Here is a 16,628-nt window from a genome sequence, read left to right as displayed (position 1 = left end):
GGAAGGATCTCAATAGAAAATCCATCAGTTTTCCAGGTGTTTTCCTTAATATGCTGATTCATCAAAATGAGTGTATAGCGTCAGGGTCTCTACTGATTGGTAGGTGCTCCAGTAAGGGTCACTGGTTATTGCATCTCATCCTGACGCCAGCCATGGTGTTGCTTTATCTGGTTTTATTGTTTTTCTGGTCCTGAAGCTGAAACACAGCTGAGGCCTAGCTGTTATCTCTAATTTGACCAAAACTCTGTCTCTGTGGTCAGTAGCCCCAAGGCTTTGTTCCTGAGTATGTGATGCTGATCAGTACCTCATTGTCCTGAGAGCTGAATGCTCCAAGGGAGTGGTCCTGCCAGGGAGAAGAAGGCAGGAGAGTAGAGTACTGGATGGGATCAGTTTGAATCAGCTATCTGTCTCAGTTTCCTCATTCCATTTACCAAAGAATTTTTCTAGATTCTTACTCTTCTGCCTCACTATGAGATGTATAATTTAGATTTTTTTTGGACATTTTTACAGATGTCCCTGACTTCCCACCTCCACCCCCTCCGTCCCTCTGGCCATCACCGCACTGTTGTCTGTGTCCATGGGCTATGTGTATATGTTTTTTGGCTAATTTTTATTAATTTAAACATTTTGTGTCAACAGAAGATAGATCATTATTAACTGGTACAATGCAGTGTCTCACAAAATACATGCATGTCATAGAAAAGTAATTAATTTTCTCGTTCTCTTGCCAACCAGATGTGTAACTAAATATGAACTGGGACGCAAGGGGACTCCAGCGCATTTATTTATTTATCTTAAGTTATTAAGTTGTTGACTCTGAGACTGCATTGCAGATTTCCCAAACATCGTTCTCTTTTTCTTCTCTACATGTTTCCTCCTTCTACCTATGGTATGGTATGATTGGTATGTATGATTAACATACAAAAAAGCGGTACGTATTTAATGTATACAATTTGATGAGTTTGGAGATAAGAACACACCCATGAAACCATCACCAAAAATTCTAAATTCTTTTTTGACTTTCGGTAGTAATTTAAGGTATGGATGGGCTTTCTTTCCGATCAGAGAAGGGGTTGGTGACTGAGTGAAAATACAAAAGCTGTGCAGGGGCTTTGCTGCTGCGACCTGGGGAGGGGTCAGAGCAGCTACCGGGGCAGCAGGGGCTGGGTTAGCCTGCCAGACCGTGTTTGCCAGACCGTGTTTGCCAGCCCGCTCACCAGAATGAGGTCAAGTCCAGACCTCATGACTGACCCAGACTGCTGCCACCTCTGTCTCTCCTGCAGTGAAACGGAGTTCTTTAAGTACTTCTCCAGCACCGTGCTTTCGGCCTGGGCCATTCTGCCCACATCTACCCTGTTGCTCTGGACTCTAGTCTTCACACAGAAGCTGGAAGGATATTTCCAGGAGGGACCTCTCAGCCCATCCCACACACTCACTTGGAAGGGGAGATCCAGGTTCACTAAGACCGACAGCGTCTGTGTGGCCTGGCTCCTGCTCACCTTGCCAGTCTCAGCTGTCTCTTGGCTGGAACATGCCAAGCTCTTTCCTGCCTTGAGACCTTTGCTCTTGGCTTCCTCTGCCTGAACCAGTCTTCCTGGAGCTTTGTGTTCACTGGCGCTTTATCATTGTTCCATCCTCAGCTCCAACCTCACCCCTCCAGAGGGACATCCTTGGCTACCCTGTGAAAACCAGGGCCTCTCTCCTTGCCATTTCCTCTTTCCTCTTTCCCTCCATGGCAGCACACGCCATCATTACCTACTGTTATGTTTGCCTATTTGCTTACTTGTTAAGAAAGTAAGAATGACCTTACTCTTGTTTTCTGCTGTCTGCAGTGCTCACGCAGTGCTTAAATGATTATCACAGCACTTAACACATTTGTGTTGCATGAACGAGTAAGTTAATAAATGCCATTATTTGTCTGCCATGGTGTCCTCCTCCACAGACCTCTCACTCCCAAGTCATCCCCTTCTAACTGTCTTAAATTGGTCCCTCCTCTCTGTCTCTGTCCCTGAAGCCATTGCCTCATTTGGGTCCGTGTCCTCTTTCTGGACTTGCAACATCCCTCTACCCAGTCTTCCTGCCTCAGTCCCTCCACCTGGCTGTGTATTTTCCACATAGCTGTTTGAACAACACCGTGATTGTTCTTAAAATTCTTCCATGTGTCTATGTTGCTCACACAAGATCTGATCCACCCTTTTTATCTGGCTCATACCTTTCTGTCTCTGTCGCCCTGTGCCTCGTACTGGTCTCTCCTGCTTGTCTGTTCTTGTTAATACTTGCATGGCCTTCGAGCTCAGGCAGCATCTTCTCCAGGACACTTTTCCTGAATCCTGGTTGGGCAAAGGGCCCTTTCTCTGTGCTGCCATAGACCCAGGGCCTCTCTCTGTCTCTCTCTCCTCTCTCTGTCTCTCTCTCTCCCCTCCCTCATCACATGCAATATTTAGAAACATGTTTATGTGGTTCTTTCAACCACTAACCTGTAAGCCCTTCAAGGCTCAGCATGTCTCGTCTCGGGGCATCTCTGTCTCCAGTTCCAGTGCCTAGCTGTAGTGTACGTGGGAATGTTGGCGTATGTTGAACTGAAGACGGTCTACAGGGCATGTTGTTAGTTATAGTTTTACGGACTTGGTCACTTTTTGTGTCTGTTATAAATCAAAAGTAGAGGACATGGGAGATGCCACTGTAGATTGACTAGACAAGGGAGAAAAGCCTGACCCATGAAGACCTTGCTGCAAACCTCAGAGGTGTTGGTTCAAAACGTGACAGCATGACCGCAGAGCGTGGAAGCCATGACCGAGGCAGCAAAGACCAGGCTGGTGGTGTGGTCCTGATGGTGCATTCGAATACCCTGGGCCGCTGTGAAACACACAGATGCCTGCTTGCCTCTGAGAGATTCTGTGATCGTTTGCCTAGGTGGGACCTACATTTAGAGCCAGCTGTCCAGGTGACTGAATATCTACCCACCGTGTGAGGCCCTGCCAGCAGAGAAGAGAACCAAAGCTGGAAGAATAGTAGGTCTGAGTTTGAAGGGAAGTCAGAGACTTCAGTGTCTCTTTAAGCACATCCTGGCATGGATGCAGGGTGTGGGAGGTTGGGGGAAGAAGCGGCACTCTGTTGCTTCATAGAGTGGATTAAAGCCTCTGATATATTTAAAAAATAGGCATATCCTGAACAGTTCAGCTCCCAGTGGTGATAAAAACAGGTTTTTCCCTATGTTAAATAAACTCACTGGAGTTCTGTCTACTACTATGCAGAGTTAGAAAGAGTTACATATTTGTTTACTTGCAGAAAGAAAATTCTTGCCTATTCTAATTGATGATGAACGTTCATGAATATTGAAATCTTACTTTTAAGTAATCTAGAAAGTTAGATAGTAAAATAAATGTGAAAGGACAACAGCTGGGGCTCTGTGCCTTTGATCCACCGAATGTGACTCAAACAGAAAATAAAAACTGATCAAGAGGTAATGATTACATAAATCTCTGTGGCTGACCTCATAGTGTTTTCTGGGGCAAGAAGTATGGAAAGAGAGAAGGGTGCCATCTTGTATATCCTAAACACCATCTGGCCATCCAGAATTTGGATACACAGTATCCAAATAAGTCAATACACAGGTTAAATTGATACCTGTACTGTTTGGGGCAGATTGGAGATTTGATGTTGCCACCATGCTGGGTCCCAGTGAAAGATGCCCGTGACCCAGGCAGCTCAGTGAGCAGGTCTTCACGACAGGAATACTGAGTGTGTACTTGAGCATATATTTCCAGTTCTCCCCGTGATTTCCGTGAAATCACTTGCCCCTCCCCATACCACCTCCTCCTTCGAAGTGGGGACACCTCTGATCGTCATCTGGTAATGTTTATAAAGTTCTACCAGACCTTTGTCTGGAAGGCTCTGTTAACAGTAACGCATACTTGGTTTATGAGATGGTTACAAGAGAATGGAGGTGGGGCAGGGTGCCAAACATGGCCAGGGCTTTCATCTCTGACATTAGAAAGAGGGCCCCTGGCTGCGGGCCAGATTGGAGTGTACCAGAATATAAAATGCAGACGTGTGCTCTCTGTCGGTGGGGCGCCGGGGGAAGCTCACCACGGACGCTGCCAGCACTCGCTTCCACGGATGCAGAGCTGCCAGGAAGAGCATCTGAATCGCCACTTTGTGCAGGGTCCCTCATGGGTGTGAGGTGGCGCAAAAAAGAGCTGAACCTCGGAATTCAGTCACCTCTTCTCCCACCCTGGCCCAGACCTTAGGGGCGTGGCCTCCCTGCCAGGCCCCAGCCCATGAGTGACTGCCTCTGGAATGGCCCAGCCCCAGCCTTCAGGAACAGAGCTCGGCGGGATTAATTCACAGGCTACAGAATTGTTCGAGAATAGTTGGAGGAACCCTGGCTTTTCTCCACTGGGAGACAAATGCAGTTCCGGGCTCTTTCTTTTTGAAAATATGACTGAGCTATTAAAAATCATTCTCCTCAGACTGGGACATACGCCTTTGAACTTTTCGCTGGTTTGGCATGTGGTCAGAGCAGCTCAGTGCTCTTTGATACGGCGTTAGTAGGAACTGGCGGGCTGAGAGCCCTCTAACAGTGGGGGAAGCCATCAGAGACGGCATTAACTGATGTGAAGGGACAGAGTCTGATGTCACATTGAAGACCTTCCTCATTGATTATCCTTATGAAAGCACATCTAGACTTCTGTCCCAGGACTCAGACCCCAACTAAACTACCCCCCTGGTTCGGGGCCACAGATGAAATAATCTGGTGTGTTTGCTTTAGCAGAGAAGCAGATACCATGTTCGCAGAGTTCGGAATGTTGCCCACTGCAATCATTATGCATACAAATGGTGGAGGGAATGTGTGAATTAAATCATCGTTGTCAGATTCCGGGGTTGGCAGAGCGCTGTACTGAGCTGGGGGTAGTCCTCTGCATACTGTCCGTGCTCTGGAGTATTTTATACGTGAGAAAACTCAGCCTAAAATAGAAGGAAGGTATTTGCAATTAGTTGCACAACCACACATTTCAGTCTTTCCCATCACAATTTCATGCCCCTCTTCATGCACAACAGACACCGTATACATAGGTGACTAATGGTGTGGAATGATTCGTTTCCATCTCCATGGCAACCTTAATAGAGCTCTCACCTGGAGAAGCTGAGCCAGAAGGCACAGTGAGCCTCCCGGTGCCGCAGCTGGCCAGTGGCAGAGCTGGGACTGGGGCTCCAGCCCCCCTACTCCTCTCTCGTGGTGCTGCCTTCACACACTCCCCTGCCAGGAGCGTGGAGCCCACGTCTTGCTGTTGCTCATCCTGTTTTCAAATGTCTCTGGGAAAACCGCGTCTAGATCATTCGAACCTTTGCTATGGGAACATTGCCCTTCAGACCCAACGTGATCTGTACTGTTGCCGGTCAGAGCATCTTCCCTCTGCAGAGGAGAATGAAGGCAGTGATCCTGGGGAAAATGCTAGGAGACACAGAGGTGTGGCAGATTGGAGGCCTGGGCTGCGGTTCGGGTCTCCTTGAAAACAAAAGCTTTCCTGAAATTTGGGGGATGCTTTATCTTAATGCCTGTTGCTGTTGAGAACAGATTTCCTGTGGACTCTTTGCATTTCCCCAGTCTCAAACCTCCCACCTTGTGCTGTTTGCACAGGGAGATTGGCAGGGCTGTGCCAGGAGCCGGGGACACCAGTTCACTGCCACGCAGCCCGCCGTGCGCTAGCCTGTGTGCAGGGTGGAAGGAATTGGCAAGCGGAGCAGCAGTTTTCTGCTCCACGTAATCCCCGCTACAGTTCTCAGGAACATATCTTACCCGTATGGGAGGAGGGTGAAGGAGGTGTCTCCTCCTTAAATGTCATGTGATGTGTAGCTGCCTTTGTATATCATCCAGTCATGTAGTTTTCCCCGAAATGTTGCAGGAATGCAGAGTTTCAGCGTGTACCACTGACACGGGTAGGCTCTCAATGGCCCCACGTGTGTAGATGCAGTTTTGTTTTTGTTTAATTTCCTCGAAATTAACCTGATTTGATATAAACAGATGAGCTTATAGGAGGCCCAGCACAGATGGAGGGAAGGAGTGAGTTCATAGCTGGAAGAGGCCTTTGGTGGTTCTGGATGTCCCGACTGCACACACTCGAGACTTGTCACTTCCCTAGAAGCCGTGAAGAGGACATTCCCACTCCCTCCGGCAATTCTGTGTACCTGAGATTTAACCTTGAACCTGCCGTGGGTTTCAGTGGCCTCGTGGGAGTTTGTACTTGCTGCCGAGCCCTGCTTTTGCCGAGAAGTAAAGCCCATGGCATTGGCCAGTGCTGGCAGCCCGGGTGGGAACACCGAGTTCAGTGGCAGCTAGAACAGTGCTGCTAGGGGCTCAGGCTGTTTCGTGGGTCCTGATCTGCGACGTCAGCATTTGTTTGGACTGGGCTTGGTGCTCCTAATTGCCCAAATGCTCCTCAGCTGGATCCAAGGCAATGACATGACTGGTGGGCTGGGGATGGCTTGCCACCCTGAGAAGGGGCCATCTCTTCTGGGGTCCGCCAGCTCAGGGGCGTAGGTGAGAGGCAGGTGGCTGGAGCTTCGGGCTCGAGAGGACACAGAGTCTAGAGCCCACTGCGCCCTCCCGTGCACATCACTCGTGGGCACTGAGATCACACCGTTTATGAAGCAGAGTAAATAAAACGCTTTTGCAACGGTGATCTGTGGACTGGTGCTACCTGGATGGCGTCCTTTTCATCTGCAGCGCAGTTCTGTTCATTAGCACAGTGATCACGGCTCCCATTGGAGAGTGCACAAAGGCTGTGCCTGCGGAAGTCGGAGGCCATTTGGTCTGGTTCCCAGTGAATGGAGAGGAGTTTGTCTGAAGCACTAGGTGGAGGAAGAGCCTTCCAGGCAGAGGGAACGGGGGTGCAGAAATGTGGGGCGGGGCATAGTTCTTGATTTCTTTCTCATTTGCTCTCCTCCATTAGGGTAAAACCATTCTTCTCTCTTTCAGCAAACAAAGCAGACTCTAGTCAGGCCCCTGGTAGTCCCCTGTTCTCTAGGGTGGGGACTGACAACTCAGGCCATGGTGCTATTTATGGCATTAGTGCTTCTAGAAGGTGCAAAGGAAAGGGTTAGAAGGTGCATCTGCTCAGAGAATTATCATCACTGAGGAAGCGTAGCTTCAGGGAAGTTACATTCCTTGCCAAGGTCACACAGCTGTGGAGCAGGAATACAAGCCCACGTTTTATGATCCTAAATCTAGTGTTTCTTTCAATATGTTCTAATTCCTATGCACAGTGGCTTGTTACAAGTTGAGCTGCTTGAAGCTGAGAACTTTCCTTCTTTCCCTTCTTTGCCAGGCCTCCATGCTCATGGACGGCTGAGGTTGATCAGACAGTAGTAAATGCTGTCTTTTTAACCACTATTTTTCCACTTTATGCAACAGCCTCTTTCCCCCTCGAGTTAAATCTGAACTGCTTTCAGTTGTTTCTGCCAAAGGAGGTGGAAATTGGTTCCGGCAGAGATGTTTCCTATGAATCTAAAGATTTCGAATGCCGTTGTATTTAATCTATTAGTCCCAGTATATTATCCATGAACCAGAGTACCTCCGTCAAAGGCTGTGCAATTAAACTCTGTTTCCCTTATGATTTTGAGTTTCAGAAATTCCAAATCTCTCTCCTAAGTGCATATGTTATATTTGAACTTCATTCTGCTTTACAAACAAAACAGAAAAAAAACCCAAAAAACTCTCCATCTTTTAAAATGGAATTATTGAATTACTGAAAAAGTTTATAAGTATTTCATAATTTTATTTCCCGTCCTCTACTCATCTCTTTCCAATCCAATCTAATTAGAGTTTGTATGAGTATTAGGTAACAGGAAGTAGTGCAAAGCAGATCGCCATTCTCCTTCTCCTTTTAATGCGAACCATCTGAAATTAGCCAGTGCAAGAGTTTCAACATCAAACACTTGTGAGCCAAGTGAACACATCTGTTGGAGTGTTACAGATGCAGAGGGGCTCTGGATGGCCGCATCTGATGTTTGAGCCTGACAGAGCCAGTGGTCACTTCCCCAAGAGATGCTCAACCAGTCTTGCTAGATTCGAACCTTATCCTATTGAAGAAACTCAGATTTCTAATTCACTGTAACCACTGGCACCTGGAAGGTATGCTTCCTACCCTCAAACCCAAAGGAAGCATTTATGGCCAATTGAGTATAATCGTGTTGAGTGGCATCCTTTTATGTGGTGGTGAGATTATCTCATATCATCTGGTACCTATTTTTTTTACAGTTAAGGGAATGACACCAGAGCATTGATTTATCAGCTATGTATGTGGGAGCTTAGATGGCCTCACTGATTCATCCCAGGGTAGACAGGCCAGGTGAGCAGCAGGAGGCTCAGGATGAGGTTGGAGGTTGACACCAGGAACGTCAGCAGCGTCCACTCCCAGAGTCTTCATGCCATTGTGAGAGAGCACAGGTCCCGAGCTAACGTGGGCTTTCTGATGCTGGGGGAGAGACCACAGTTGGGTTCTGCACCGATATATGGGCATTTGGCACACTGACGGCTGTGGTGGGAACACAGCCTTTTCTAACATAATCATGATGTAATAACAGTAGAAACAAGTCAAGATAGAAGTATGATGTGAAAAGAACAACTTTCTATAGAACAACTTTCTATTCCCTTGGTTGAGATTGTTCTTTATTCTTATGAAGACTGCTACCCATGGATTGTAGAAGATCACGCCTCTCTCTTCATTCATTCACAACATCTACTGAGTGAGGTGCCTTGCTGGCACAGGGACCACAGACACAGTGAGGTCGTGGTCCCCCCAGGAGCTCTGCGGCGAGCTGGGAGACGGCAGAGTCACTCATTGATGACACTGTGCTAGAAGACAGGGAGGCAGAGTAGCTGCGGTGGCTGGGGGCCAGGCTCCCTCAGCGCAGAAGGAGAGAGTTCCTGATGGGGTGTATTCGAGGCTGGGTCCTAACGCAGCCGATGGGAAGGAGGCCAGAGAAGTGAATGGAAGTGGTGACCCAAGGAAAGGGCGGGGAACTGCAGCCCCGATCCTGACAGAGTCCAGAGGAAAGGTACTCCAGTCACAGGGCAGGTGTGGGGACCATAAGGGAGCTGGGGACGGCCCAGTTCTGGCTTGGGCTGTGAGAGGGAAGAATTCGGGGGAATGAGAAAGAGCCAACTCGTGGGAGAAATGACCTACCAGTGGGGAGTGTGCCCTGGCCCCTGTTGGGGGACGAGCTTGAGTGTCAAAGAGAGGAGGAGAAATTCGGGAGACGCCCGCTCACCCAGCCCGAGAAGGGCGGCCAGTTCTTCCTTCAGCGAAGTTTCCGTGATTTGCCTCTCGAGTGAAGCGAGCGTTGCGTGGACTTCCCTGGACTTCCCTGGAGCTGTGCCCGTGCGCGATCCCCCAGCTCCTCGGAGGGCCGGGGAAAGTGTCAGCGGCGCCCAGACCGCACCTCCCGTGGGGACAGGAGGCCAAGGCCCCGGAGAGGGAAGCTGGCCCAGGAACGTCCCCCATCCGGCCAGAGGGGCTGTGGGTGCCAGAAGCAACCTGCTGTTCGTCCCCTTCCTCCTTTCCCAGCAGAGTGAACTTCCTCGGGTCCTTCTGCCTCTGCTGTGCATTCTTTATACCGCCTGCAGGACAGTCAGCAATGTACATTTTATTTTTGAAAAATATATATGTGTGAAATGTTTCCCACCTACTGAGAACAAATTTCATGACTCATTCATTCACGCTCCTTTTACATAGTAAAGCTAGAATGCAAAAAGGAATTTTTTTCTAAAGTTTGTCTTGAATGATAGCAAGTGTCTTTGATATTTTTGGTTAAGAAATAATAAAATAGCCCTGGCCGGTTTGGCTCAGCAGTTAGAGCATTAGCCTGCAGACCAGAGAGTCCTGGGTTCAGTTCCCGCTAGGGGCATGTAAAAAAAAAAAAAAGAAAGAAAGAATAAAATAAAGACATAGTATACTAATTTCATTCCTCAGGGGCCATGAAAAAGAACACACTAATTTACTCTTATACTGGCAAACTAAAAAAGTACGTTTAAATTATGCTTCCCTAAGTAGTTTCTGTTTACGTACATATGTCGTGTGTGTGTATGAATATATATATATATAACATGTTAGTTTTCTTCCAGACACACACACACATGCACAGTGTTCTCCTCTTACCTGCTATGGGGAGAAGGGAGACAGACCCCACTGCAAGGACAGCTACAGGAGAAGACACAGACTGGAACAGGGAGGGCCAGGAGGGTGGGAGTGGAATGAGGTGAGCGGGAACCCCAGTAGACTCTTCCCATCATGGAACCCTCCAGGGAGTTGATAGTTAGCTTTAGTGAATTTAGCTTTGTCTAGCTCCAATAGAAAGTGCTCTCAAGAGCTATTGTTTCTGAATGTTTGGAAGCAATTTCAAAGCTTGCCTGCTCTTTTGAGAAGTAAATAAAGTCTTTGGCCCAACCTAAAGCACAGCTAATCAGATTATGGTGGGGATTTAGTTGTGAATATAATTGTAATTTAGTTGTTCTTCCTGGACCCATATTCTCGCCCTGCTCGGTGGAAGAGTCCGAGAACCCCATGTTGGAGGAGTTTCCTGCCCTTTCCAAGGGCAAGTGCGAGGAATATTGTAGGATCCATGGGTTGAAGATATGTTGAATTTACTCCTCACAGACATGAGTTTCACCTTGAGCAAGCCTAGGACAAGACCGAATTCAAATCGAATATGAAGGTAGTGGAGAGAGCATGGGCCCTGGGGCCAGACAGACTTGGATTTGAATCTTACCTGTGGCAGTGAGGGCAGAAGGCCGTTCCCAGCAGTTACTTAGACGAGGGCTATCGTGCGCCTCATTTGTTAATGTAGGTATTGATGCCTTAGGAGGAGGCTATGAGGAATAATTGATACACATGCAGGAGACGTGCAGATCCTTACGAATACCCGTTTCCTTCCTCAGCCCCATCTACAGACAGTTAACCGAGCATCTGTTAGCCGCAAGGCTCCGTGCTGGGCATGGGAGAGGCGGATCACAGAGCATGTTTAGCTCAATGGGGAAGGTGAGGCCCGCACACAGACTGCAGCCCAGAAACTCTCTCCACCGGCCTCCTGGCCCTTCCCTTCCTGGAGCAGCTGGGTGCCCCTGCCTCGGCCCCGGCTTGTCCTTTCCCCTCTCCCTACAACTGGTGTCCCCTCCTCCACCTCCTTCAGATCTCGACTCCTATATCCCCTTCTCTGGTTACTTGTTAAAATGGAGCCAGTCCCCTCTCCCCCTTCCCTGTTTGTTTTGCCCCTGATAGATGTATATGTTGCCTGTGTGTGTTTTCTGCCATCCACTCCTCCTACCTCTTCAGCATAAACACTGTGCTTGTCTGATTTCTTTACTGCTGTTCTCAGTGCCTAGAACCGTGCCTGTCAGCACTCAGTGGTAGTTGAATAGGTGAGTGATCGGATTAATTGATTCTAGGTGCAGGGTGGGGGCATGTGCCAAGTTCCAGTGGCCAGAAGAACAGAAGGTACGTTAGGGTCTGTATTAGTTTCCACTGGCTATGGTAACAAATTATTTCAAACCTAGCGGCTTGACATAAATATATTATCATACTCTTCATAGGTTAGAAGCCTGGTACGGTCTCACTGCTCCAAGATCAGGTCTTGGCAGGGCTGTTCTTTCCGGAGGCTCCAGGAAGAATCCGTCTCCTGCCTTTTCCAGCTTCTGGGGCTGCCTGTCCTCCTCAGTCTGTGGGCCCCTTCTCCCCTCTTCAAAGCCAACAGTGACAGGTTAGGGCCGTCTCACACCACACCACCTGGTCTCCTCGTTTGCCTCCCTCCTCTACCTTTAAGGACCCTTGTGATTCCATCGGGGCCATGCGGGCAAACAGATGCCCAGGACCATGTCCTTGAGCTGCCAGCGTGAAGTATAGAATGGGAAAATGTAGTCATGAGTGGTATGCGTGTCCAGATGTAAGATATGGATTGTATCTGGGAAGTACTAGGAAGTCAAAGGCTTTGGAGTGAGGTGATGGAACTGAGGCTTTTGGCGATGAATATGGACTAAGAGCAGGTATTTGATGGGAGATTGATATTTACCCTTTTAAAAAAGAATTTATTTTATTCCCCTCTACTATGTACAGAAAGCTAGGCATTATTTTGAATTTTCTAAAAGAAGTAGGGTGGTCCTGGTCAGTGTGGCTCAGTTGGTTGTGTGCCGTCCCATGCACCGAAAGGTTGCTGTTTGATTCTGGGTCAGGGCACCTGCCCAGGTTTTGGGCTTGGTCTCCAGTAGGGGCTGTGCAGGAGGCAGCTGATTGATGTTTCTCTTCTTTTCTTCTTCTTCCTCCCTCCCTCCCTTGCTCTCCCTTCTCTCTCTAAAAAACCAATAAAAACATATATTTTTAAAAGAAATAGGGTGCACTTAGCAGGCCTTTTTGAAAACCACCCTATTGTACTGCACGTATGCACAACACACATAAAGACCCAAAAGGCCCTGTTACACAGACACACAAGCACACACATTTTCTCATACGCACACCCACTGCCTTACACTGTTCTTGAGACCTCTTTTCTGTGCTTCTCTGTGGTCCCTGTATTTTTTCAGCCCTGGTACACCTGAGTGACATGTTTCTTTCCACCAGTAACATAGGCTTACTCTGACAACGGTTCTCTTGGGTCATTTTGTAAACTTCCCTTATTGGCACGTAAGAATCTCCAGGGAGACGAATCCAGTCTGTACAGGTCTGCCTTCTCACCTTTACCATCACCCTCACATTGGTCATGATTTGATATAACTTCCTAGGATAGTTCTTTTCTCTGATTCCCATTGAGAAGCTCATGGATATTGAGCACCTACTTGTAAGTGGTGTCTGATGAGAGTTCCTTACCCTTTGATTAGCTTCTTTACACAGCTGTCCAGTAGAACTTTCTGTGATGACAGAATTCCGTATCTCCTGCTGTCCAGTATGGCTGCCACAGCCACATGTGGCTGATGACTCTTGAAGTGTGGACATACAGGAAAAATAGGCCCTGCTTGCTAAACACGAGGACAGACCTTTAATAAATGATGACTCCTACTTTGATTTGAATTGCTTTATAAATTGTTTTTTATTGATTTTTTAGTTTTTGCAGAAGTCATAATTGGTTCACATAAATGGGTGTAATTGTCCTCGTCTTTCTTTTCCTAGCCTCATTTTGATTGACCACTGCATGTGGATTCAAGTGTTATCTGTAGGTCTCCTAGCAAATGATTCTTTCTCTTCTTCCTCTTCCCCTTCTTTTAGATGTAGATGTAGATGTAGAGATATACTTATATTTATGTATCAGCTTTATGGAGATATAGTTCACATACCATACAATTCAAACATGAAAGTATACAATTTAATAGCTTTTCGTGTATTCACAGAGTTGTGGAACCATTATCACAGTCAATTTTAGAACAGTTCCATCACCCCGAAAGAAACCCCATACTCATTAGCAGTTACTCCCCAATTCTCTCCTGGTTCTCCCCACCATCCGTTGCCAATTACTAATCTACTTTCTGTCTCTCTGGATTTGCCTGTTGTGAACATTTTATATAAGTGGAACCATATAATATGTAGATCCTTGTGACTGGCTTCTTTCATGTAGCAGCATGTTTTCAAGGTTCAGCCATGTTTTAGCATGTATCAATACTTCTTTTTATTTTTATTGCCAACTAATATTACTTTGTGTGGATATGCCACAGTTTATTCATTCATCAGCTGATGGACATTTGGGTTATATCTACATTTTTTTTTTTTTTTTTGCTATTATGAATAATGCTGCTGTGAACATTTATGCACAAGTTGTTTGAACATATATTTTCATTTCTCTTGGGTAAATATGTAAGAAGTGGAATTGTTAAATGATATGGTAATTCTATGCTTAACCTGTTGAGAAATTGCCAGACTGTTTTCTCAAAGTAGTTGCATCATTTACATTCCTTTCAATAGTATATGAGAGTTCCAGTTTTCCCATATCTTCATCAATACTTGTTATTATCTGTCTTTTTAATCATAGCCATTGTAGTGGGTGTGAAGTGATACCTCATTGTGGTTTTGATTTGCATTTCCCTAATGGCTAACGATGTGAGAATTTTTCATGTGCTTATTGGCAATTTGAATATCTTCTTTGGAGAAATGTCTATTTAGATCCTTTGCCCATTTTTTAATTGAGTAATTTGTCTTCCTTTCTGTTCTTTCTAATTTGGCCTGGACAGGATGCTGATATGCTGACTGGTGATGAGCAAGTATGGAAGGAGGTTCAAGAATCCTTGAAAAAGATCGAAGAGCTGAAGGCACATTGGAGTATCCTTTGCACCTGTGGGTTGAGTTGTGCTGTTGGGATTGCTACCTTATTGGTTGGAGCCTGGTGCTAATGAAGCCAAGGCTAGGGTTTGATCTTTCCAGTGGGCTTCATTCTGTTCCATAGTACAGTTATAGCGGTCTCTCTATACGTAAAGGGTGACAGATGTCTGGGTTCCCTTCCTCCCATAACCTAGATCTCTAGGGAAGAAAACTTAGCATTCTTACATTTCATTGTCATTGACCCTCAGATCTAGAAGCTTCATATTAAAGCAGCCATGACTGCTATGGTAATGGGAGTTGCTGTACAATAAATATTCTTGGCATAAATATTTATGCCAAGAGCAAGTGAGTCAAAGTTTAGTGTAAGGACATATCACTTATGATGGAGGTCATATGGGAAGGCTCTACTGATGTCATGCTGCACAAGCATGACATATCCCAAATCAGGGACAGGATTTACATAGGCAGAGGCTGAGGGGGGGGGTCACTTCCAGCAGAGGACTTTACTTGAGCAAAAATGTGACAAAGGGAAACCACAAGGTAAGAAGGAAGAGACCAAGGTTGATGGAAAAGATTACAAACAGTAATTCAGATGCGTTGGGTGCATGATATCCTAGGCACGAAGAAAATCTGCAAGTGAGGTTTCTAATCTATAAGACAATGTTCTTTAAAGAATTGTATAGGACAGGAGAGGTAGTTAGACAAAAGTTTCTATTTTTTTATTGATTGATTTTTATTGATTTTAGAGAGAAAGGGAGAGAGAGATGGAAATGTCGATGAGAGAGAACACCCTGCACGCCCCTCACTGGGCATCGGGCCCACCACCTGGGCATGAGCCCTGACCGGAGATAGAACCGGTGACCTCTTGGTGCATAGACCTCGACCACTGAGCCACGCCGGCCGGGCAACTGTTTCTATTTTTAAAAGTGAAATAAGTAATTTCTGAAATCTATAGCCCAGTGAAGTTGTTTTGGTTTTTGGTTTTTATATGTGTGTGGTTTTGGACAAGAATCTAGAATTCGTTACTAAAAGAGCGGAAAAGGAAGCTGTGATTACCAGGAGGCCGCGTGGGTTCATTAAGAGCAGTGAGTCCATAAATGCATGGCTTTCTGTGGTCAAGTTTCTAGATTTCAGAAAGAGTTTTGATTTTAAAAAAGTCAAGAGATGTATGCTAGATGTTAGCATGACCAGACATCTCACTAAACGACTCAGTAGCTACCCTGAGAAATGATGCTGATTGGGTCACTGTCATCTGAGCGCTTTGTTCCCACCTCTTGCGCAGAGGTACATTTTCCTCTTCCACCTTTGGGTCTGTACCTTCATGAAGATACGGAGCACAGGCTCGTGAGATTCCCAGAGGTTAGATGGGGAGGATGGCAGAGGTTGATGATAGAGCCAAGAGCTCAGAAGATCCCTGAAGGCTTGAAATACTCCTGATGAACATCAGCAAGAGTACATATGAAATCTTCTATTTGGGTAAAAAAGTTCAAGTGTATAAGTGTACACAAAGATTAGCAGCGGAACAGAGGAAAGAATTTTAGGGTTTTAGTAAACAACAAAATCTAACAAAATTTAAGGGTATAATTTAACCGCTTGAAAGACCACTGTGATCTTGGGCTGCATGAATAGAGATAGAGAAGAGAAAATGAGAAAGGTGATAGCATTAGTCTGACCATATCTGGAGTTTTTTATTCAGTTGGGGGTAGGTAGGACATATTGAGAGGGATATAGGAAGAAATGAAATAAATTTTGAGGAGTGGAACCAGGATGAAAATGGAGTTCGACACCCTGGCTATAGACAGTACTGGGGAACTGGAAATAGTCAGATCTGGGAGCAAGAGAGCCATTCTTGGGCTGAAAGAGCTGTCAAGCTGCAGAGGGATAGACTTGTTCTGTGGGGTCCCAGCAGCAGAATTAGGGTGTGTGGATTACCCAGCAACGTTCATCCTCGACTGGACAAGGCTTTACTGGACACGGACTCTGCCAGGAGCCTTACGAGCGACAGCCCACCTTATGGTTCAGGCAGGCTGAAGACACAACCCTGCACTCAGAACTCGCACACACGGGGATTAGTAAATACGTCAGTTAATACATATTTCGGTGAAATGCAGGCGTTGTTCATTTTATTGCACTTTGCTTTATTGTGCATCATAGATGTTGCTTTTTTTTTTACAAATTGAAGGCAAGAGTCTCCGCCAACAAAAAGGTTACAACTCACTGTATTGCGGTGGCCTAGAACCACACCCTCAGTCTCTCCGAGGTCTGCCTGCATATATCGGAGGGGCATCAAAGGCCTAGCAGTCAGCTCTGGGAGGTTAGAACAGGCTTCAC

At 46.4% G+C, this 16,628-nt stretch overlaps 1 protein-coding gene across 10 annotated transcripts in view; it reads left to right on the top strand.

Moving 5' to 3' along the window:
* Positions 1-16,628, top strand: part of SMYD3 (SET and MYND domain containing 3) — a 552,423-nt gene that overhangs the window by 445,013 nt on the left and 90,782 nt on the right. For all 10 annotated transcript variants that reach the window (XM_036277707.1, XM_036277710.1, XM_036277709.1 and 7 more), the window contains one exon: positions 14,210-14,297. In XM_036277707.1, coding sequence (XP_036133600.1) covers positions 14,210-14,297 — 88 coding nt within the window. The remainder of the gene's footprint in view (positions 1-14,209; positions 14,298-16,628) is intronic.

The sequence above is a fragment of the Molossus molossus genome, unplaced genomic scaffold (genome assembly GCF_014108415.1).
Source record: "Molossus molossus isolate mMolMol1 unplaced genomic scaffold, mMolMol1.p scaffold_m16_p_23, whole genome shotgun sequence".
NCBI lineage: Eukaryota > Metazoa > Chordata > Mammalia > Chiroptera > Molossidae > Molossus > Molossus molossus.
The sequence above is the reverse complement of the archived record's forward strand: the minus strand, read 5'-3'. Positions and strand labels throughout refer to the sequence as shown.